Below are 24,030 nucleotides of genomic sequence, written 5' to 3' on the forward strand. Positions count from 1 at the left end.
CCTGTCAGTAATCCCAGCCCGAGGGGTGCTGTCCGTCCAGAATGAAGAGAGAGAGAGAGAGAGAGAGAGAGAGACCGCTGGAGGGGAACAGGATGGGACAGCTTCCCAGAGCTTGTGGCCTCGATGCAAAATTTCTCATTTGGGGGGGAGGAGGTGGGGGGGATACTGATCGTTTCTGCATTTCAAAGTCTTCAGGGGGGATGTGCACGTGTGTGTATGTGTGCGTTTTGCGTGTGCGTGCGTGTGCGTGTGCGCATTTGGCTGCGTGTGTGGGTGTGAGCGCATGAGTGCGCCTCCTCAAATAGACGGGGTGAAGAAGGCCAGGGCTGTATTGTTGATGCTAAAACAAATTCGCTCGCCCTTTTGTGACACCGCTGAATGGAATGTTTTCCGGGTACTCTTTCCAGAGTGCAGGCTTAGCATTTCATTTCAATATAATGCAGCATGAATGATGACAATCGCAGTTATTGACGCAGTGCACACAACTTTTCTTTCTTGTTTTTTTTTCATCCTTTTTCTCCTTTATGCAAAAGTATGCATGACTTAATTTTGTCAAATGTGCTGGGCTTTTGTCTCTCAGTAATGAAAGATCTGTGAAAGCTGAGGTTGCTCCATGGCTCATTAAGAGTCAGGTCAGTCATTTGACTTCTGTAGAGGAAAGGAATGCAGTCTTAAGTCTATTTAAGATGACCTCAGACGTATTCATTTGGAATCATAGTGTAAGTGGCATTATTTCCATGTGGCTTGCATGAAAGGATTAGATACTTCCCGTAAATAAAATTACTGATGGTGTTGCAGAACAGGATGCAGTTTATACAAGAGAAAATTCCTCTTGGAGGTTTAGATTCACACTGTGTGTTGTGAGGTACTCGGATGTGTTGCTCTGTGGAGTTGAGATTTGGTTCTTTGATTCTTTAGGTGATACTAACCACTTTGCACGCTCTGTTATAACTGAAACAGGGTGTTTAAATAACACTGGATAAATTATAATTGTAAATGGGGGGAATGTAACTGGAATGCAGCTGGCATTAAACAGACTTTGGAATTAATTGAAATTCAATTAACAAATTGATGCATTGAATTTCAGTTCTTTTCATGAATTGACTGAATTGAAATGGACTGTACCGCAGCTCGGGTGCCCCAATTCAGACTCTCTCCATGATTGGCGCCACCAAGCGACCGTGGCCGGTAGCCTGGCCGACCAGGTTCATTATCGAAGATCTTCACACCTTGATAGTGATGCTCGTTTTATATCTCATAATTTGTTTGGGCAGGTACTGTGAATAAGATCAGCCAGAATCGGACAGCTAAACTGTCCTGACCACAGTGCCCTGTGCAATGGAAGGTCTCGCGTCTTGCTTTTTTTGAACCCATCATGCACCTGTGCAGACATAATTCTGGCAAGCAAATAGAAGGGATGCGAATATGATACTACCCAGGGGGGCACTTCATACTCAGCAGGAAGCCAATAAAAACCTGGCTGTCATTTCTCTGGGAATCCAAACTGAGAATAAATACTGTAATTTACTGGGGTTTCCTGCTATGTAGCTAGCATAATGTAGAAGGTATAGATATCTCTCTCTATAAAGGATGAAGAAACTCTGGATTTAAACATGTGGTTGCTTTAGTTCTGAAAGCTAAAATGACAGGCCAGAGGAAGTAAACCCCTGGTGAACATATTACCCACAATGCTTTGTTATAGCACAGGTTCACTGCTTTCTGACTGCTAGAGCTCACTGTGCAGCCTGACCTGCATTAGTCTGAATGTGTATGTCTGATGCATATGAGGTCTCATATATGAGATCTCACAGAAAAATACCCTTGTGCTCACAGGTGCATAGTGCATGTGTTTTATTGAAGTTTTTAGATCCAGCCCTGTGATCCTGACCTGAGGTTAACATCAATTGTGTACTCCCATTCAGCTCAGTTCAGAAAGGGAACTGCTGATGTAATCTCAGATCAGGGCAATTCACTCCATTCTGTCTGATTCCAGCAAGTCCTGTACAAAAAACATGTCATTTGATTTCATTCCTGGAACTAGAAGGAAAATTCACTCCCTAAAAATCACCTCCCTCAACAGAGAACTGTCCCAGGGTCATCACAGATACAATATGTGATCCAGATGCAAACTCCAGATGTGCAATTGTATTAGAGTTTAATATATCAACTGCAGGTGGGTGACAGTGGTTTTGTCTCCCCCCCTCCCTTGCTTCCTCTAACCCCCCACCTCCGTTCCTTCTGCCTCCCCCACAGAGGATGAGAGCCGTGGGCCTGCGCACCACAGAGAGAGACGCAACGCCATCGCCGCGGGCGCGGCCGTGGGCAAGCCGAGCGAGGAGCGCTCCACCTCCACCGAGGATCGCCCCCTGCTGGTGAAGAAGGAGACGCACAGCTCACTGCCCCACCTGGCTGACCACGCCCTGCCTTACCGAGGCACGCTCCTCGCCATGGACCCCCGAAACGGGTACCTGGACTCCTACTACCGTGAGTTTCCCCTCATTCATCATCACAAAGGAACCTCCTTAAATCATTGAGAGAGAAAAACGTTATCCATTGCAGTAAAAATAGCCATCTATGCTGCTGTTTTCTGAGTGCAATACAGAATCCAGTGTTACACAGAAATAGCTTGTTACACACACACCCCACATTGGAGCTTTTAATAAATTTAATAAAACTCTTGTAGCTAACATCTTAAATGTGTGTGATATAAGTGCTTGGCCATACACTAAGATTACATGTTTTTCCTCCTCTGAATTGAGCGGAATTGTCAGGCATCAGCATGTAGGGATGAAGCCACGCATGTGAATCCCTTCTGTAGTCCCGTACCAATCCTTTTCATAACACCGGTATGCAGAGCATTCACTGTCATGCTCTCTTGTGAACAAAAATGCTAATATGTATCCGTGACTGAACATATTTTGTCTGTTTATTTGCTGAATACTGCATTTAAGTGTTTCTGCTTATTTTTATGAATTTGCAAGTTATGTGCTGTAAATCTCTAGTATACATTAATGTTATTTACCTTAAATTTTTAAGTTATTTAAATTGTACTCATGTATTTGTTTGACATTGCGCTTGTTCCCCCACCCTTTCACATTGCTGGGTGCCCACTGCAGCGTTTCAGGTGAGGTTCGCTGCTTGAGGGTGCTTTGGTTAGCTAAGGTAAAGAAGGCATTGCAGATCTGCTTTGCGCTGAGGCACTCGTAAACACCGCAGAGGCCTGGCTGTAGCGCAAGCCTCAGGAGGGTTGAGCTTTCACCAGGCGCTCAGGTCTGATGAAGTTTTACATCTGGGTCTCGCCGAGTGCCAAGTTGAACGCGAGCCCACGAATAAACAGCGGGCTGCTCGCGGGGCGGCCTGAGGTTAGTGGGGTGCGCTTATATTCCAGTTGAGGCGCGGGGCAGACTCCTTATGGAAACCCTCTGAAGTCACACTGCTGGAGGAGAGCAGGCTTTTCGGGAGAGGGCTGAAAGCAGTGCGGCTGGACGAGTGGGAAAAGTCCCCCTTCCCCCCCGTCCACCCTCCCCCAACCCACGTCCCTTGTCTCCTGTCCCCCGTCCCCCATCCTACGGCAACACCCTAAATTCATTCCAGGTGCTGAGTTGGGCCTGGTGCCTGTCAGCGCACTGTTTTTGTGATGAGAGGTACCGCATAAGCAAGAATGCCTGGGAGTCCTTCATCACGGCCTCCACAGATCTGCACTTAGTGCACCTATGGGCAGGCACCTGCAGCCTTGCTACACCTGGCTGTCAGGTCACCCTGATGATCCAGGGAGGGGATGCTACAGAAGGGACACTCCCCCAGAATCTCTTGCAGATCCTGGCTGTTTGTCACGGGCTGTTTTTTCTTCTTTGATGCTTTTATGGTGCAAGCAACAGAAAGCAGAAGATTCAATGTAATGTTTTTTAAATTACATTACATTGCTGACATTACTGTCATTTAGCAGATGGTCTTTCCCAGAGGAACTGGCAAAGAACATTTAATGAAGTGGCATGAAAAGTTGCACAAACAGGACACCACTAACCACATTTGAACAAGCCTCAGTCCTAAACATAGTGCTGTGATTGCAAGTATGTGCCTAGATAAACATGTAAATGCAATGCAATATACCTGGCATAAGGACTATACCATTCCAAGTGCAAGGCTAACACATACCCTGAAGTTAACCTCTACGTATATAATTGCATATAACCCTGAAGTACTCTTCCACATATGTAATTGTACTCAAGGGAAAGATAAGGGTAGGGGGACTGAGATGTAGCCTGAAGAAGTGGTTCTTCATAAGATGGTCAGCATCTCCACTCCTCTGACTGCTCAAGGAAGTCACACAGAAGCCAAGACAGACAGAGGACACGACTGGGATGTGCAGTCATCAAAGTTTGTTTTTCTGTAGTCATTATGAACCTGTTGGAATTTTATGCCCGAGTATGCTGTTTAAGAGCATAATATGCATTTGCTGAATATACTGAGGATTGCAGCTGTGAGAATTTCCTATTATCAGCTTTTACAAAACAGTAGGTCTCCCTGCTGCATGCGAATGGGACAGTGTGTTGTGTTACCCCGGGGTAACAGCGGCAGACTCAGCAGCACGGGACCCGCTGGTACGCCCCAGGAGACTTCCTCCCTCTGGCGCTGCTGCGAGTGGCTCTTTTGTGTGCTGCGTCTGGGTCCGCCCCGTCAAGCGCAGCGTTTCATGAAGGTAAACGCACCTGGAGCTGAGGGAGCACGGCGCTCGATGCACACCAGCCTGAGCGCAGATCTCCCAGCATGCCCTGCGGTGGCCGATGCCAATCCTCACCGTAGGGTAGCACCCAGTGCCTCTCTATGAGTAATTAGTAACTATCAGGCCATGTACATGTACAGCATTTAGGGTGAAAACTGTATTAAGTAGCTCCATTCTGCAGGGCGCTTGTATAGTTATTTGAGTGTACACTTGTACATTCACAAGTGTTGCTTGTGTCTAACTTTCTACCCATTTTCAGTAATCCCTTAGTAAGTTTGTGGTTTTCTGGATGGGTGGTATACAGTGGCATGCAGTGTACATGCAAGTCCGTCCCATCTCCTTTGTCCATTTGTCACCCTCCACTCTGTCCAGATAGTTCTGTGTAGGGATCATCTGAACTGACCCCCATACGTTTACATTTGTATTTTCTCATTTAGCAGATGCTCCTATCCAGAGCAACATACAAAATGGGTATATTTAACAATATATTTATAGTACATTGTTGACATCAAATAGATGCTATTATCCAGAGTGACTTCAGCAATCAAGCCCAATGGGCATGCAGCAGAAGGACACAGAACAGTTCCTTGCAGCATTGAGTTTCCTCACACCCCCTTGCTGTGCTTCATCTGTATGCAGTTTGTGTGGATACAGCCGAGGGCCTCTGTGAGTAGATTTATAGTAGCTCAGAAGAGGAAACAAGAACTATTACATTTTTGTTACGGTTTGGTACAGTCATGTTATTCTTAACCTAAAATCAATCATGATCATTGGAGTTGGAGGCTACATAGTAGCATAGAGGAATTTCTTGCTCTTTCCTGTTTCCACTCATTTTTTTTTCTTTTGAGAAAAGCAAGAAAGATTTTTTGAATTGCAGCAGGAGAGAGAACAACATCAATTAGCCAGAAAGGAGAACGTGTGACCTGCCAGCATGTAACTCAGTGATGAATAGCAGACGGTCTGAAGCCTCTAACCTGCTTTCCTCTTTTCTCATGTTCTGTTGTCCTCTGTTCTATTTTCCAAAACCTCCTTTGCTGGAGTTGTGCTTCACATGAAGAAAAGCTTTTATCCATGCTGTGCTGACAGAAGCTTAGCATGCGCTTGCCTCTTGTACAGGCCCAAAACCCAGCAAACGCATTAGACTAATTCATACAGATGCAACAAATAGGCCATTAAGCAGAATACATACTGGGACAGGAGCTGGGCAAAATGCACTTAGGTAAATGTAACATTTAAGAAGAAAGAGCTTTTGGTCTAATGTAAGAAAATGGTAGTCAGGTTTCAAAGGGATTATGAATGTAGTTTTTCACAAAGTATCAGTAAAAGCCATGAAATTGGTGTGTTATACGTATGCAGTTGTGTTGAACTTTTAAAATGCTCACAGATATTAAATATTTTATTCAGACTCCCTCTACAAGTACCGATTTCCATTTTAAAACTTTCCTTTGACCTTTGTCTGAGATACAATATTAGTCAGCTTTTTATTGGCTGAATTCCTTGTTTAAACAGTTCCCCCTATAACATAATTAATACTTTTTGTAATGATCATGATAATTAAGGCTAGAGTAACTCCCTAACCATTTCAAACAAATATCTCTGATTCATGTAGTTCCTTTTGTAAATGATTGGGTTTAAACAAAGAAGTTTTTTTAAGAGTCTGTCCCTTTGTATAGTCCAGATGTGCAGGAAACATAAGACTCTGTGGTCTGTGATTGTCCTCCCAGCCCCCTCACTTTGGCTCAGGGCTTTACATCTCGTTAAGTTTGCGCAGTGCTGGGCTGTGTGCTTTGTGCCAGCGTGTGCTGAATACCCCAGCCCTGATCTCGCAGTTGTGAAGAGTAGAGAGAGAGAGCCGTGTGAAACGCCAATGCGCTCACAGTCACTTTGTGTGTCAGGGAATGGGCTCTCTTAAAAGGAAGACGTGTGAGAGATTCCAGTACATGGCCTGGGAGCTTGTAAGTGCAACAGTGCCGCTTCCATGTCTACGTCTTCTGATTAGTGTTTTTTTCAGGAGCAATATATGTTCATACTTATGGAAAAATAAAATACATATTTAAACAAGCTAAATTATGCAAAGACACGCTTATAAAGAGCACATGAGGCTTTTTTATTATGTATTCCCAAACACATATATATATTAATGTATATATAAATAAGCCAAAAAGTACTTGAAAACGAATGGTTTGATGTATGAAGGACCCACCAAGTCATTTGCCCAGGTTTCTTGTGTTACCCTGTTTCCCCTCTGCTTTCTGTGGTCTTGTCTTTGGCGCTCATTTCTTCTTGGACCGAAATGAAAGGAGTGACCTAAGTTCCCCTCACAGACCGAGGCCTGGGACGGCTCTTAGCATGAGCCAGAGGTGCACTGATTCCCGCCAGAGCCGTGACAGATTTACACTCATCCACCTGACGAGTGACACGGTGAGGGCTAAATCTGGCTGCATGTCGCTAGCCCGTTCCAATGTGGCATGATGGGTGCTGATGCTCGAAACGCTCTGCCTCTGCGGCTCCTCTGTGTTTTGAAGACACCCCGGCATTGCCCTTCGAGCCCACTCCTGTGCCAGGAAAGAGGGGACCCAAAAACAAATAGAGAGGTGGCTCACCATGGGACATCGCCCTCTGGTTGAAAAAAAAAAACTTTGATGGAATCAGCGTTTAACCTGTTTGGAGGAGGGGTGAAAATGGTGAGAAATAGTCCTATTGTTCCAGGCCAGACGGAGAGAATACACCCGTGGTAATGGGATGCCCTGCAAGGTGCGGAGGAATAGGAGCTTGATTGAAGATAGACTGTTCTCCATGTTCATAGCCGCAGGACAGAGAGAGACAGACACATGATACGTTTTGTGTGGTTTAGTCTGAGAGTGATTCATTCATTTTTTTTTCTTGTCGATGGGTTCCACTACAGCTATATACCAGCTTGGAGCAAGGGAACCCAATGTGTCGATTTATAGTGTGTTCGTATGTGTTTAGGGAGAGTGTAGTAAAGTGCCAGTGAAGGGGGATGCCTTTGAGAAGAGCCGGTGTGAGCCAGTCCTTTGTTTTGGAATAAGGGGCAGTTGATTCTTCCCAGCCCTGCTGTCTGTAACTCCCTAGAGTGGCCTGGCCTCTTTGCCTGTCTGACTTGAAGTACACCGATTGTTTGAAAGAGGTGGCAGAGACTATTTATGTTGGGCCTGGGAAGGTAAACTTCGATGTATGACTCAAATAAGCACTTAGCCGCCAGCTGGGGTTACTGAAATCGCTGAGATCTGGAGGGAGAGCCTGTGAAGGATTCTGGGTAATAGTGGAAGCACGTCGCCACTGCAGGACCGTCTTAACCTTAGCCTGACAAACACGGCCCAAGACTCTTTGCCTTCATCCATCCCCTACTCTCTGGCCCCACCTGTTTCCCTCCTTGGCTCATTGGATGAGATCAGAGTGCGCATTCTACGGCTGCCGTCTTAAATTCACTCCGTCTTCAAGTCAGCATTTGTTTGACACACGCTGATTAAAGACAACACAAACAGGAATCCGGCACCGCCGAGTAGAAGCCGAACTTCATGTGCTGTGCAGGTAGAACAGAGAACGTATTGCCTTTCTGTGTTTTCAATTACAGAGCGATTAGATGAAATGCCGCGGTGTTGTGTGCAATCATTTTGATGAAAGGAGACTGAGGCAATAAATCGGCACGCTAAAGAAGGTTTATGGAGCGTTTTTTTCCTTTTGATATGCGGGACACATTTAGGAAAGGCGCGTGGGCCCTTGCCAAGCGATGAATTGTAAAATAAACCTAACAGGGCGAAACATAAAAATGTCAGTGTTTTCGCGGCGCTGGGTGCTGTGCTTGGCTCCGTCCGGGGGCCGAGGGCCCGGAGACGGGCAGAAGTGGAAGCAGCTGTCGGGCACCTCTCCCTCTGGCAGCCCTTGGACAGCTGGCACCCGCGACCCAGCTGTTTACACGCGAAAAAAACGCGGGCGTGTCACGTGACCGGCGCCGCCCCCGATGAACCCCCCCCCGCGTGCTCTCTGTCCAGACGCTGGCCTGACGGAACCGGCGCTCCAGATTCTCAGCCTCAGATCTGGTTTCTCTGACGATCCGTTCGGGTTGTCTTGTGGCAGCCCTCCCCGCGGGTCACATCTGGGTCGCTCTTTACAAATGTACACTTTGCAAATGATCTGAACTTGGAGGACAATTGAAGACAGTTGGCTTTCTCTGTGTGCTGCAAAACATGGAGACCAATGAACATATGAGCACCGTCTGACAGTGGAGAGCGGGACAGCCGAAACTGATCAGCTTCCTCAGGGGAGTTCGCCGCTCAAGGTTACAAAGCCTTTGTGTTTTAGTGACTTGGGGCTGTAACACGCTCCTATTTGCAACAGGATGACCCCGTGTGGCCCTTGTGTTGTGTCTGACCCACCCCCTCCCCTCTCTCTCTTTCTTTCCCCAGCTCCGCCCCAGTTCTTCCCCGCCTTCCATCCTCCCGTGCCCATTGACGATCGGCACGCCCAGGGGCGCTACATGTACGAGCCGTCGCCCGCCCCGCCGCTGCCCGTGTGAGTATCGCCCGCGTGGCGGCGTCGCACACCTCTCGCCGCCCTCAGGCCACGCACCTGCCCTGGCATGACCTGGAGGTTGCGTGCTTGAACCCTGAGCGTGGCAATGTTGCTGTACATTTGGCCAAGCCATCTGGCTTGAATTGTTTAATCTGTGGAACTAACTCTGGAGAAAGTCGTTTCATGAGCAAATATGTAATGCTGCTCTGGCTGCAGAGTATGGTGAGGTAATGTGTGCAACTCAATGCAGGTATTCACCTAATGCACATATGCATATGCATTTGCATATGGAAACACACACACACACACACACACACACACACACACACACCTCTTTCTCCTCTACAGTTGTGCAGGCTTTCAGCTATTAGTCACTCATTCCTGTAAAGCCTACAATAGGCAGCTTTTAATGACTTACAGTGTGTGTGCGGGTAGAATATTCCCTCTTGTCCTTATGGTGCAATCCTTTTCTGTCGGTGCCATGCAGTTGCCAGTGTCCATGCTGGTGCGTCTGTACGGATCCGACCAGCTCTGTGTTTCCAGGTTCCATGCTCTGTATTGGGTCAGTTCAGTGGCCGTAAGGTTATGCTAACCGGCAGCAGACAGCTTGCACATCTGCCTCATTTGCTCTGAGCTGTGACTCACACAAACGACTGGGCAAGATGGTTAGCCGTGATGTTCCAGCCAGACAGTGACAGGACATATTTATTTGTGCTTTTCTTCGGTATTTGTAAAGTGTCTAGACTGAAATCAGTGCCGTGGATGCGTACCCAAAAGCAATTCAGAATGTGGATGCTTAGGCTCTTATAGCTGATGCAAGAGAGCATAGCCAGTGACGTCCACAGACACATGTCCATCTGTTTCCTAATGATGCCCTTTAACAAGGTAGGGATGAGGGGTAATGGCTAGGGGTCAGGCAGGAGGTCCTGTCACACAAACAGATTTGTGGCCCCTCAATGCCCTGATGGTGTTCTTCCAGCCAGGTTCACTGGGTACCGCTGGATCACAGGGGGTCACAGAAGGAGGAAGAGATGGAGGGGCCCTCTCTTGTATGTATGTCGCCCAGCAATGTCCCCCATCAAACAGGAATTTTCCCCAAGTCAGTTACTCCCCACACTGTGGACTTCACTCACTTAGAGAGGATTCAGGTGGGGTCATTAATTAATGACAGACTATATGAATACATTTAGCTAATTACTATAAGTTTTAATATTAATATTAGCACCTGGTAGGCTTTTGGGAATCTGTGCCTGTGCGTCTTTGTCTAAATGAATTCAGTGACCGTGAATTTAGATTGGCTCAAATTTTGAGTTAGGATCAGTTTACTCTGTCAGTGCCCTGGCTGCACAGGTTAAATCGACAGCTTGCGCCGAGAAGGTCTTGGAGTAGTGGCGTATGTTCTAGAGTAAAGTGGATCTTAAAGCTTGCTGACATCTGCCCTTCTTTATGACCTTTACCCTGTGATGTTACAACCTCCCAGTTCATGCAGCTGACAGGTCAAATGGGCATGTCTGTCTGCCCTACCCCCTGTGGAGCTCTCCAAACCTCAGGTTTAACAACTCTGTCCAACAGCTGTTGGTTCTATGAAGAGGTGAGCACTCTTTATGTAGAAAGTCAGCGACATGAATGCATTTAAGATGAAGCTAATTCTCTTATAACTTATAGATATGGATACACATATACACAGTAGGCAGATATTTTCGTTTTAAGATTCCCTTTAAGAAGTGCTTGTGTATTGGCTTTTTTCTGTGACTGGAAGTCACACAGTACACCACAGTGAAGTGGAGGATAGGCACTACTCCACTACATCACCCAAGCAACTTGCCCAATACATCCTGATGGTGCCTGATAAATCGCAGGTGAGCCAAGCCACTCTAACCCAACCCTATCCGAATTTGTTCTGCTGCTTTGGGCTCCTACCCATTGCCGGCCAATGACTCGGCTGGGCTGAAACCCCAGCCATCGGGCACAGCCTGTGCCTAAGGAGAGCCCCTTGCAGACTGAGCCATGGGTGCATTTCTGCAACAAAATTACAAAACTGTCACAAACCACCAGAGGTTTTCCAGAGGGAATTGGAAAAAAAAAAACGGAAGACACGAGCTAATTAGTTAAAACTGGAAAATAATTCCCCATCTCCGGGAAAGGGCGGTTGAGAGATTCCTGGAAAACAGCGAAACGATGAAACACCCATCTGTTCATTGCAATGAGCTTAACGGTTAGTTAACAGTTAGTTAAGGGCGCTCTCATTCCAGACCGCAGTTTTGTGATATGTGGGAAGATGAAAGAGATCTACTAAAGAGATCAAAAAAAAAAAAACAAAAAAGTCAAGTTAATTTAAGGACAACGGCGTCATTGTTTAGATCACTGAGTGGTTTCTGCTTCCTTAATTGAGTCTGTCTCCCTCGGCCTAAGCGGGGGGTGCTCCCGGCGTTTAACGAGCGAGTGGCGCTGGCTCTGTGCGAGGGCTTGGACGCGTTCCTCCTTCTGGGGAACGCTTCAAGCACGGGCCGAGCTCTCGCGCGGGTCATCCTCTGCTTGTAAAGAGACAAGAGGCTTTTTTTTTTTTTGCCTTAATGCTCGCTCTTTCTCTCTCTTAGCTGTCTTAGGACATGCGTTTAATGGTGTTTACTCTAGACAAAGTTTCTTTTTTCCTTTTCTTTTTTTTTGGCCGATTTCATCAGCCAACCTGAATGGAAAATGTTACGTCATCCCAATCGGCTGTATAACCTGAACAGAAACTCGTCTCTTTTTTACCTCCTGCATGTTGTTATGCTCAATCTCTTTGCCACCTCGGTAATTTTCTCTTTGTACATTTTAATATGCAGTGCCTGGTTTTAGCTGCATTTGACTTAAGACCTATCTACAATTCTAGAAGACAAAAAGAAAGCTGGAGCTAGCTCTTTGAAAATGACAGGAAAGTGCTCCTCATTTAGTAATTTAGTGGATTAGGAGAGAATAGGGCACAAGTACAATTGATAGGAGTGCGGAGAGTTGTAATGCAAGGATTTCACTGCTGTAACGGTTAGTCTGTTGTTTCTCTCTCTCTCTTAAGCCAGCAGTTCCCAAACCAGTTCAGGACCAGAGGGTGGGTTGGGAAGGGGTAGTGCAATGGAAGGGGTCATAAAATGCATTTTCTATTCTATGCCCCCCCCCAGACACTACTTCACTAATCAAACTAAACACTGCACAGGCAGCACATGCATTTATGTTGGCATTTATTCAAGAAATTATATTCCGTTTCATTTTTTTAGGCCATTACGTTTTCATACGTCTGGATCGCAAAAAAAAAAGTTTTGATGGATTAAGTGGGCCGTGGGCTCAGAAAGGTTGGGAGGCCCTGTCTTAGACGTGCTGGTGTGCAGGGCCGCGCCGCTTTTGAAGGTAGCAGGGCGTATTAGTGTTAATGGGGGAAACAGGGATGGAAAAAGAGACTTCACCCTTTTGGCGGAGCTCTTCATCAGCCAGTCCCGCAGAGATGAGGGGGGCCGTGTGTCCTTTTTCGGAGAAGCCATCCCTCCCGCTGAGATTTAACCCCTCGCAACCAGCTGCGATTTGTTGAGCAAGAACTGAGCAAAGATAGAGCAATTTCCAGTAACTTCAGGGGTAAAAGTACATTGAGTTTACGAATGCTTTTCTTTTCTTTTTCTTTTCACGATTACTTCCCATTAGACCCAACCCTCTGGCATTAACTGTTTAAGCGCTGTTATGTAGCTGGGAGAGAACAGTCAGTATTGAACTATTATGCTACAACTGCTCTAGGGTCAGGGTCCTTGAGTGTTTGAAGCATAATTTTCAAACAAATACATCCTAATTCCTCCTGCCACTATTTGACAGCCCTAGATAATGAATCAGTTTCTTTCACGAAGTACCATTTCTCAATGCTTCTTTGTCACACGGCCTTTCCAGTAAGGGACCAGTATGGCAAACAGCTATTCAATATATCTGCACATGGAAGTTAACAGGTAGCTGAGGGATGACTGCATATTCATCCCAGAGTCCTGCATAAAACTGCAGCCCGCATCCACTGCAGAATAAAATTTTACTATGTGATTGCTGAGTTCTTACATTTGTCGTCCCGCGTCTGGATCCATTTTTTCCGCGTTACGACGACACCACCACAGGAATTCTGCAGAAGACATGGAACGAAAACAAGAAAAACAACTCGTAAAAGTTGCCACAAAAAAAAAAAACAGACGACATAAACTACTAATGATGTATGCCGTGTAGCGCTAATTGCGAGAAGATGTGGGCCTTTGCCCTGCTGAGATATGGGAGGGAAGCAGTTAGGGACCGGGGAGAAACGTGCAGTTTCCATTACTCTGGCTTGGACCCGGTCCCCCCGACCTTCCCCCTGGGGGCCTGGTTACAGCACGTAACGAGATTCAGAGAGCAGCCCTGTAAATCCTCTCAGCCCCTCTTGCCAGAAAACTTTCTCTTCTCTTCCTCTTTTCCTTTTTGAATTACCTTCATTGTTTCCCTTGTTCTTTTCTGTCCATTCTTCCATTGTACCTTTCGTTTCTTCCTGCTTGTTTTCAAAACTGTTCAGAATATTGCTCAAGTCTTCTCTGCTGCAGCCCTAGCATGCATATCATTTTAATTGATAACTATCAGGGCCAGGAAAGTTGAAAGTAAAAATTTTCTACTTTACATTACATTACATTCTTTTAGCAGATGCTCTGGTCCAGTGACTTCCAGCACAATAGAACATAAGTGTATCCATTCAAGTTGAATGAGCAAATGTGCCAGACCAGGCTAACAACACTCCCAGACCAGTGAGTGTGAGCATGACACTATTCAAGGCCTACTCTAACTTGTGCAACCTGACTAGACAAGGGAAGCCAAGTATACTACCATACATTAGTTACGAGGTCACAGAAACCAAAACACATTTCAGTACTACATGTAAAATAAACAGCACTACAAGTACTACAGTACTACAAGTAGCACGTGTTAGGGGACAAGGATTGAGGTGGAACCGAGATGCATTCTGTAGAGGTAGGTCTTCAGTCTGCGTCAGAAGATGGCTACTTTAAGTCTCATAGCAATGAGTATTCAATCAACAACTCAGCCAAACCTAATTCATTCGGAGCTAATGTAGAATGACAACCAGCACACATGGACATGATCCCAGGACTGTGGCTGAGAAACACTGGTCTGGACATTTGGAGAGTTTCAAAGAGGACAACCAAGGGGACAGCATGTACCATTACTGTGTATCATCTGTGGCGTCCTCACTCCCATTGTGAAGGGCATGCATTGTATGACAGACACCATCAAGAAACCAGAACCAGTTTGGCATAGCTTTTTGCCGAAACTCTGTCTGTGTTGCCATTCGGGAATGTTCAGGCCTACACACGTGACAATGACAGGCCCTGTACGTCTTGCTGGTGTGCTTGTGCGAGAGAATGGCAGAAAGCCACAGGTGGGGATGGAGGTGTTGGTAGAGGCTCTGGAAGTCCCAGGTGGAGCATGTGGATGAGGCCCCAGCCTGCTCACCCTGGGCCTTGCTGTAGGAACTCACAGTACCCGCGTTACTCCACAGTGTGTTTACATGTCTAGGGGCCATGCAGCTGGGTTCACGTGTGTGTGTGTGTGTGTGTGTATGTATGTGTGTGTGTGTGTGTGTGTGCACGAACCAGCTGGGGCAGATGCTTGCCACTCGGACAGAAGCGTGGTTTCTGCTTCAGACAGCACTTCTCGCACCTGTGGTTCAACATTACAGGGAGCTTGCGTCTTAAGGTGATGGTGTCATGTCACATCCAGCAGTCTGTCCATTAACTGAAGTGACATTAAAGAGCTGCGGTTATGGAGCGCATTCCTGTACCATCCAAAAGCCTGTTCTAATCCAAACATGAGCTGTTTGACGCTCAAGGGATGTCAAAGAGCACAGATGAGACTTCAGCTTCTACTTGCCAAAGCACAGAGAGATTGGCAACCCTAACTCTGCTGCCAAATACTAATGCTGCCAAACCTGCTTATGGAAAGGTTAGAGTGTGAAAGTGAATTGAATGCTCCTTGATCCCATCCTTTATCACCTTCCCAGCAGTTACATGACAGGAAAGCTTTCAGTACATGTGAAACTACACTATACACTTCCAGGACATCCTGTGGGCTATTTTCATAGACGTCACAGCTTACTGTAGTTCATCATGGTTGACCTTTTCACTTTCCTGTGTCTGCTAGTAGCAAATTAATGTGTGTCTTTATATGCTTATCGGTTAAATGGAAGAAGTTAATATGGCTGCAGTGTTGTATCTGATGAACAAGTACATGATTATAATGTCACAATGAAAGCGTCCTATTAGCCAGCACTGCTGAGCCAATCTGTCATCGCTAGGTAGCAGTGTATGTTATTAGGACTCACCAATCAAATCACATCATACATCCCTCTTCACAGATCTGTTGAGTACATTACTGTGATTAGAGGAGGCATCTGCACAAACCTTGCAGTTTTCACATCACACCATGCTATCATACATGATGTCATTGTAAACTAAGTGATTTTCCTTGACATGACTGAAGACTGGTAGCATATAAAAGTGTGATATGAACTGTGAACCAGAAATTGCAGGGAAAATGGTTGAGTGTTTGAGACAGGCATATGTCAAGGTAACAACACATGACAATTTAATATGCAGATATTTAAATGAAGTCTATTCAAATTCATTTATTCCTCATAGTTTTTATAACTGATGGTTATTTTTTGCTGTAATTTTCATAATTGCTCGTATTAAATTTTTATCGACATGTTGTTTTTCTCCATGTGTTCTTTATGAGCTATTTTCAAAATGAAATAAAAATATTTAAACTTATTGTTAAAAGGTTATAGTGCTATCACTGTTAAAAAAGGTTATTAAATAGTTAATGGCTTAAAAGTTATCAGTGCTATTGCTCCACCGAGATGGTTATTACTGCATGGCGGTCCTGGGCCGGGATTTACTGCCTTACCCTGCCCACATGCCTCAAAGATCTATCATGGGCCAAGCTGCTGTTAAACCAGGCCAGGCTACAACCAGGGTAATGTGCCATTGACTTCATAGCAGCTCACACCCTGGAGTCCTGTTAGCCAGCGTTGATATAAGACTTAACAAGATACATATGAGCTGAAAGCTATCAACAGAGAAGTGCTCTCAGGCCTATCCCTTACATCCCTCCACTGAAGGGCTATTCTGTCCTCCATTGATTGGGGCCGGGGGGTGGGGGTGGGGGGGGGGGGGGGTCTTCCGTTCATCACTTGCCCGGTGTTTTGAGGTCGACGCTTTTGTTTGTTCCGTGGACGGCGGCGTCGCTGCGTGTTTGGGTCTGGCCCGTCGTATTTCGCAGCTGTTGACACCATGACATCATCGGCCCCGAGGTATTTAAGTGGAAACAGTCTGCTGTTTAAGGGCTGCGGGAGATTAGCGAAAATGACTTAAATGCGTGGTGTCAGACCAATTACAGAGGGAAATAAAATAGCATGCGGCTGAGAAAGCTCCTATTCTATAGGCCCTGTCTGGTGGATCGGGCGCTAACTGAATCCAAATGCTGCGAGTCAAATCTATGTTTCTTTATGGAAAAATCACCCGTGGAAAATAAATAAAACTTGGGAAACTGAATGAAGTGATCCTGTGGTGCTCTGGCCGTACGTGACCTATGAATGGGGGGAAGAGAGACTGGCAAAGCTGTGTGGGTGTGAATTGCGATCTGTGAGCTCAGGTATTTGGCGCTCTTTGTAAAACTGAACTTAGAGCAAGGGTTTGATGACTTGGCCTTTGGGATGCAGCAGCCTCATCTCACCTTAGGCCTGCAAGCACACAACCAAACAGTCAGCCTCACTACACTGTCCTGTAATGGAGCTGAGCAGACACAGGGGGCGCCATTTTGCAGTTTCTCAATCTGAGGTGGTAGGACTGAGAGCCAGACATGGCCAATGAGAGTAATGTTGTAAGACCAGTGATCTCCCCCCCAACATGCAAGAGCACACTAACACTGGTCTTCAGTGGAGACACCCCACCCCATCAGTAATTAAATCTCAAACTGGCTTCAAGTCTCACTCTGTCAGCCTGTTACACTAAGGAAACAGCCTTAGCGTGTTGGCCACTGTATCGATGCTGTAACTTCCTGGATAAGAGAGGAAAGCTGTCACTCACGATCACTCCTCTGCACAGCTACAGAGGACTTTCTGTTTTCTAACTGTGGTGAGGTATTGAGGAAAGGATTTTGACATAAGTGTGACTGCAAAGTGGAAATGCTACCTAATGGTTTAAAATATTTGCAGCAGACCACATCCATTGTTACATCTCATACCCCCGACCCGGCGAGTGTGTTTTGGAAGCACAAAGGGGTGGGCAGGAGAAGGAGGCAGTAATTAGCCGTGATACTTTGTATGTAAACACAGAGGTCCGCTGAAGGGGGGCATTTAGAAAAGGAAGTACAAGCACTTTGGGTTTAATTGCTGTGCGTTTTATGCTAACTGCGGGGGCTCTTTAATGCTGTTCCTGGCTTGCCTGCCGGGCCCCGAGCTCCAGCGTCTTAATTGCAGGGTTGTGGTGTGGAAGCGAGAGGCCAGTGGGAGTTCAGGGACCTGACGGGGTGGAACGGGGCTGTTCTGGTCCCGGGGCCCATTCCTGGCCCAACTCCTGGCTAAGCTCCCCTCCTCCCAGCGGGGATCCCTCCCGAGTCCGTCCAATCAGCGGCCTGGCCAGATGGATCAGAGTAGCCGAGCGTCCAATGAGCTCTCATTCCGGATGAGACCTGATCTGGTTTGTGCTTTTGGCTCTGGCTGCCTCTGGGTCATTTAAGGAAAAGTTTTTCTCAAAGGTCCATCATTATAAAATGAACAAAACCGTGTTAGGTAACTTGCTAAACCGTGTTAGGTAAACAAGGAAACAGGATTGGTTGTTTTGATTTTTTTTTCCCGTCAAGTGTGCCCTCCAGCTACAACGCAGCATTTTTGGATGTAGAATTACTTTTTAGAATTACTAGTTTCTGTGAGCAGGGAGTCTTTGTTTTACAAGAATTAAAGCCCCCAAAGTGGGAGTGATATAACCCTGTCACTCAACTGGGGGTACAATTACTAGAACCTACAGCCTGGAATTATGGATACCCATACTTGGATACCCAAGGGTCACGTGAGAAGTTTTTTGCTTGGATTTATTACCCGCAGTGACTAATTTGACATTTGAAATTTTAGTTGTCTTTTCATGTCCTGAATATAATAGGAAGAATAATATTCCATGACTTAGCACTGTGTGCTGCAAGATTACTGAAAGGCAGAAACTTGAAGACATGGGCATGTCTCTGTCTTTTTAGTGTTTCTCACATGGTCTTGAGTCTCCACATATAACTGCTATTCAGAAATTGCAGTACACAACTTCTTGAGAATTTGAGACAATCTTGAGAATTCCCCCCGGACCAGTTACAATCAAAAAATGTCCAACATTTCTCTCCAAATGTTGATACCTTTAGGAAGAAAATTCACATTTGTAGAATATCCCACACTGCATCTGAAAATATATGAAAACTTAAGATGTAATCATAAAGAAGCTCATTATGTAATTTTAATAGTAAAAGGGTTAGCACTACATGCTAGTATGCTACAGAGAATATAAAACTTTGTAGATTCCTACAATGTGCAATCCATTTGTTAGTGTGATTTGCAAGCATTGAAATTTGCACATTCAAATGTCTGTGAGAAACTGCAGAAACTGTGCAAAATATGGACGCCACAGAGTTCTTTTGTTCATTTTCCCTGTTTGTTATTGCAGGCCCTCTCCTCTGTCTGGCAGTCCGGCGTTTTCGGACATCTCCCTCATCCGAATCTCCCCCCACCGGAGCGCCTCAGTCGGGGGGGAGTCCCCGTTCAGCCCCCCCCACCCCTACATCAGCCCCTACATGGACTACATCCGCTCCCTGCAGGGCAGCCCCCCGCCCTCCCTGATCTCCGCTGCCCGGGGACTGAGCCCGGCCAATGGTGAGCTACAAGCCTCTTTTTCTCACATGGAAGTCAATGCAGATGAGCCGGTGGAAGGGGGTGATGCTTATGTAGCGCAGCTGGGAGTGGGAACTTGTGTGAATCTAGCGTAAAGCGGTAACGTAAGGGTAGCAGGGAGCAGAGTGCTTTCAGGAGTGATGTCACTCCTGAGAATTCGGTTAGCCAGCGTTGTTGCCTACGGAGTCAGGGGGAAATTGCCTTTCACTCAGCTGGTAGCGATGTTGGCTATTAGAGTCGGTAGGGTGACAAGGATAGGGGTTCAGAGCTCACTCGTGGAGCTGCAGACCCCTATTATGTTCACTGCAGCTGTGTAAGGGCACAGCAGGTGAGCTGACTGAAGCAGCCCTGTGGAAAGGGTCCGAATGGGGCCCTGTGCAGCAGTTGTGACCTCATGCCCTCGGCCCTTTGATCCCACGAGGTACAGTAGAGCACCCCCTGCTTTGTGTAGCTCTGATTTTGAACTTGGAGAGACAGTGGGGTGGAGGAGAGTGGAGAGGGAAGGAGGGGTGTAGATTTTTTGGGTGTGGATGTGCTGGGGCGTTGTCCTTGAAAGCCACGCCCCCTTCACCCTCTGCAGGACCCCTGTGGGATCTGGTCCAATCAGACGACGCTATCCTAGCCTGCTCATGCCAGTGAGGGTGGGGCTCGCGGCCTCCTCTTTTCCTCACTGCTGGAAGAGGATGAGTGGATCTGTGGAAGGGAGGCCTTCCTAATATGTCACTCTCAATAGCGCTGGCCTCCATCACAGTCTTTTGCTTTCACGCTTATGTCCAGCTCTGGTTTACATCACGTTCTGGTCCCTGGTCTGCATCACAGAGTTTCCATATCGCCATTCACAAAGCCAGTCACAGTTTCGTTTTTTCACAGTCATTTCAGAAAAAAAAAAACTTTATTATTCTCCCGTAAAGCACAAGGTTATTTTTTATTTTCAATTTCTTAGCATATATTTGCCATTTTCCAAAAAATGGGGTATACCCTCATTATAACCAGAAAAAAGTGAATAGCTAAGTACATTTGTTTATGCAGATGGTTGTGTTTACAGCACTTGTAGCATGCAGGCCAGAGGATATAATGCCCAGACCTCTTTTGCCTCGCACACAGCAGATCTCAGCCAGCAAGCCCACAGATTCCTCTGCCCGCTCTCCTGAAGTCACTGGCAGTGTCTCAGACAGGAAATGAGCCCTGATACAGCAGTCCCCCCCTCCACCCCCTTTCAGACTGCCTCTGCAAACAATGACTAAAAATGGTGCTCGCAGAGTTTCCACGGTGACAGGGTCAGCTCACCCAATGAGAACATCACCGAAATGTGCTTGAAGATTCCCGTCAGCACCAGAGGAAAAGGCAGCGAGGAAGAACAGTCAATGGGGTTAGCTAATGCGTTCCGGCCAGTTTAATCTGCCTTGAGTTCACTGGTGTGACAGTCAGTTGAAGACTTTGTTTGATTCAGGAGGAAGGTATGTGTTGGCTGTGGGCCTAAAGAGAGGGTGTAATCCTTCAAGACTCTGCCATGGTGGGTCTAGAGCACCTTTTATCTGACATCTTTTCTCAGGATTACCCTCAATGCCCAAGACCACACTAGAATGTCACCACTACATTTACGTATATGCCATTAATTTAGCAGATGCTGTTATCCACAGCAACTTATATTGTGCAAATAATCAGACTAATGGCTACTAGTGTATGTGCAGAAAGTAGCAGACTTCAAATGTCATAAGACTTTAAGGAAGCACACAATGTTAAAATCAGAATAGTGTTACAATATGAATGATTCAAATATAGAAGCGTTATAATAGTAATCACAAGGTTGCAAGCTGAAGGTCTCACTACTGTTTCCCCCAAGTCACTTACCATGGATATGGCCCCAGTCCATGCAGCAAAGCCAGAATTCTCCATTTACAGTTCAGCCAACCAATGGCCGATGACACCATTACAGTTCAATACAGAGATGTGGTTAAAGCATAAAGAGGAACACAGTTAAAAATCTCCCGCCCACAACCCAAAGACCACATCAGATTAATTCATGGGTTCTTCTTATACTCACAGATGCCCAGGATGCTTACTGCACAGAAGGGGGTCTTTTCATCCTTCTTTTATGTGTTTTTTCATTCGTCCTTTTTAATGAGTATATTTCACCCTGCCCACAACCAAAAGAACGCGTCGAATTAATTCATGGTTTCTTAAGCTTATAGAGCCAGTCCGGGATGTTTATCACACAGGAGGGGGTCTTTTCATGCTTCTTTTAAGTGTTTTTTTGTTTGTCCTTTTTAAATGAGTATTAAGTGGAGCACTTTTTTTTTGGTGCTAGCCCGATTCCCCATCTCCATCCGCATGTATAATCTTAGCCTTTCTCTTCGGTTTCTACCTTCCTGCACCTTGGCCCTCTTCGGTAGTGATATTTACATACTGATGCGCGCGTAGTGCCAGATGTTTAAAATCGCGGATGTGGTTAAATGGCTTAGATCTCCGTTTTCTGCTGGGGAAGGATGGGGAGAGAGGGGGTGGGGCGTACCACCGTGCCTTTATGCGCGCGGATCTGTGTGGAATCCGGCCGGCGCCGAATCGGCCGCTAAGTAGCGGCGGGAAGAGCCGGATGCGTATCTCACTCCGCCAGCTGCGCTCCTGGAGATAACGCAGGTGCAAGCAAAACACGCACTCCACGGCAGGAGAGAAAAAAAAAGGAGAAAACAAAAGGAGAAAGTAAGAGAGGGAGGAGGGTACAGTAAACCCTATCACATATGCCCCACACAGAAAGACAACATCTGTGCAGGGGGAAGTATGTGACAATGTGAGCACCAGTACGAAGTTCGAGCATTTAAACCCAGACCAGTGGGTTTTGGGTTTGAATCCTGGTTTCTTTCCATACACCCGAGGATAGAGTTGAAAAAGCATTCAGTCTTTTTAGTCATTACAGGGCAATTTACAGTGCTAACATTTCACATACAGTGCCAGTCCATTATTGAAAGGCATTTTTACATCATATATTTGTGGGCTACACACTAGTTTACATCTCACATTATTCTGTGACCCTATATACAGGTGAGCCTGAGTACTTTGCACAGTGCCCTATTACCTGGGTTTTCAACCTGTTACACTAATATTACAAACCAGTTGCTCCACAGCGTAATCTGAAACTGTCCAGCTCCTCCATCGGCTATACTGTTATAAGGATGTAACAGACTCCACAGATTTTTGTGCCATTTAACCATGAATCATACACCCATTTCACTAACTCTGTGTCTGTGCTCCTGTGCCCCCTCCCTCCCCCAATCCTGCCACCCAGCCCCCCACCCTGGCATGACCACGGCAGAATATTACCACCAGATGGCGCTGCTGACGGGACAGCGCAGCCCCTATGCCGACCTCATCCCCACTGTGGCGTCCACGGCGGGAGCGGCCACCAGCGCCCTGCACATGGAGTACCTGCAGGCCATGGAGGGTGAGTCCACACTGGCACTGCTTCACACACAAGCTCAAAACCAAATTCACATGCATCTGGGCTTGACCTGCCAGGTAAACATAAAGAGCGTGCCATTGTGCCACTGTAACTAATATGTTATCTAACATTAATAAAATGTTCATGAAGTAATTATTACATTATGTCAGCACATTTTGTATTAAGGGTATTTTCGGGCGAAATTAGTTATCACATGCTTACGTATTAGGTTATATGGTAATAATCTCAATGGTTGAATGAATGCATCAATCAATATAATTAGAATATAGGAACTGTATGCTACTTTTATGTGTAAAACCTGTTTTTAAAAGTGGAGATTGTCAGTAACAACTGACATTGTTAGTTATATAGTACAATAAACAGATTCTCACAGCACTCCATACTTGCTTTTATATATATATAAGATCTGATATATAAGTAGTGCACATACACACATACACAATACATCACTGTGTATGTGCACTACTTATGTATCTATAGCTTATATATCTATAGCTCTGTGTTTGTGTGTCTTTGTATAACAAGACACATGTGTATATATCAGATCTTACACATGTATACAGCTATTTGTGTTTTTGCTTAAAATGCGTCTATAGGCCTACTTATGTCCCATCATTTGAGCTAAGTGAGTAAATGCATTCACTTCCCTTTGCTTGTGTGTGTACCTTTGTGTGTATTTGTGTGTGCATTCTTTCCTCTGTGGAATTTAGTGAAACAGGAAAGAAAGAGTACACTTCTGAGAGCTGAATAGCACAGCTTTATGTAGGCCGCTGGCGGTAGTGCTTGTTGGGGGGATGAGGAGGGGTTCCACTCCCTCCAGCTCTGTAATTTAAAGACCAAAGCAGCGCAGTCGGGCCCCGATCTGCCAGGAGCGGCGCAAAAAAACCGCCTGATTTACATCTCAATCGGTTCACGGGCGCTGGCGTGACGCGTCGGAGACGGGCGAGAGGCGACACAATTTGACTGCCTTGCCTCCGAAGCGAGAGGATGGATGTGAGTCACGGAGCCATTCAGCCGCGTCCCACGCAGAACGCCCAGTTCCCCGCTCCCTCCCTTTGTGCTCCACGGCTTGTTCCCCGTCCTCGTTTGTGGCATTTCGAAGCGGCGAGACAAACAGAACGCATTCGTCAATCCGCTTGCAGAGTCCATTATGAATACACGCCCTGTCCACCTTTTATGTAAACGGCTTTCTTGTTAAAAGAAAAAAATAAACACGGTCACGAAATTTTAATTTTGTACAGCAAATGAAACATGAAATGCATAAACAAATGCACAACAAAAAACAGCTGTAGTCAGTTCAACTACATTTTTCGCTGCCAAACTGAATTTGCAATTAAAGATGCAATA

At 46.1% G+C, this 24,030-nt stretch overlaps 1 protein-coding gene across 1 annotated transcript in view; it reads left to right on the top strand.

The window, feature by feature from the left end:
• LOC118771570 (transcriptional activator GLI3-like) overlaps window positions 1–24,030 on the top strand; it is a 70,858-nt gene that overhangs the window by 26,209 nt on the left and 20,619 nt on the right. The window contains exons 3-6 of the mRNA XM_036519576.1: window positions 2,254–2,484; window positions 9,151–9,256; window positions 19,003–19,208; window positions 22,510–22,665. Coding sequence (XP_036375469.1) covers window positions 2,254–2,484; window positions 9,151–9,256; window positions 19,003–19,208; window positions 22,510–22,665 — 699 coding nt within the window. The remainder of the gene's footprint in view (window positions 1–2,253; window positions 2,485–9,150; window positions 9,257–19,002; window positions 19,209–22,509; window positions 22,666–24,030) is intronic.

The sequence above is a fragment of the Megalops cyprinoides genome, chromosome 24 (assembly GCF_013368585.1).
Source record: "Megalops cyprinoides isolate fMegCyp1 chromosome 24, fMegCyp1.pri, whole genome shotgun sequence".
Lineage (NCBI taxonomy): Eukaryota > Metazoa > Chordata > Actinopteri > Elopiformes > Megalopidae > Megalops > Megalops cyprinoides.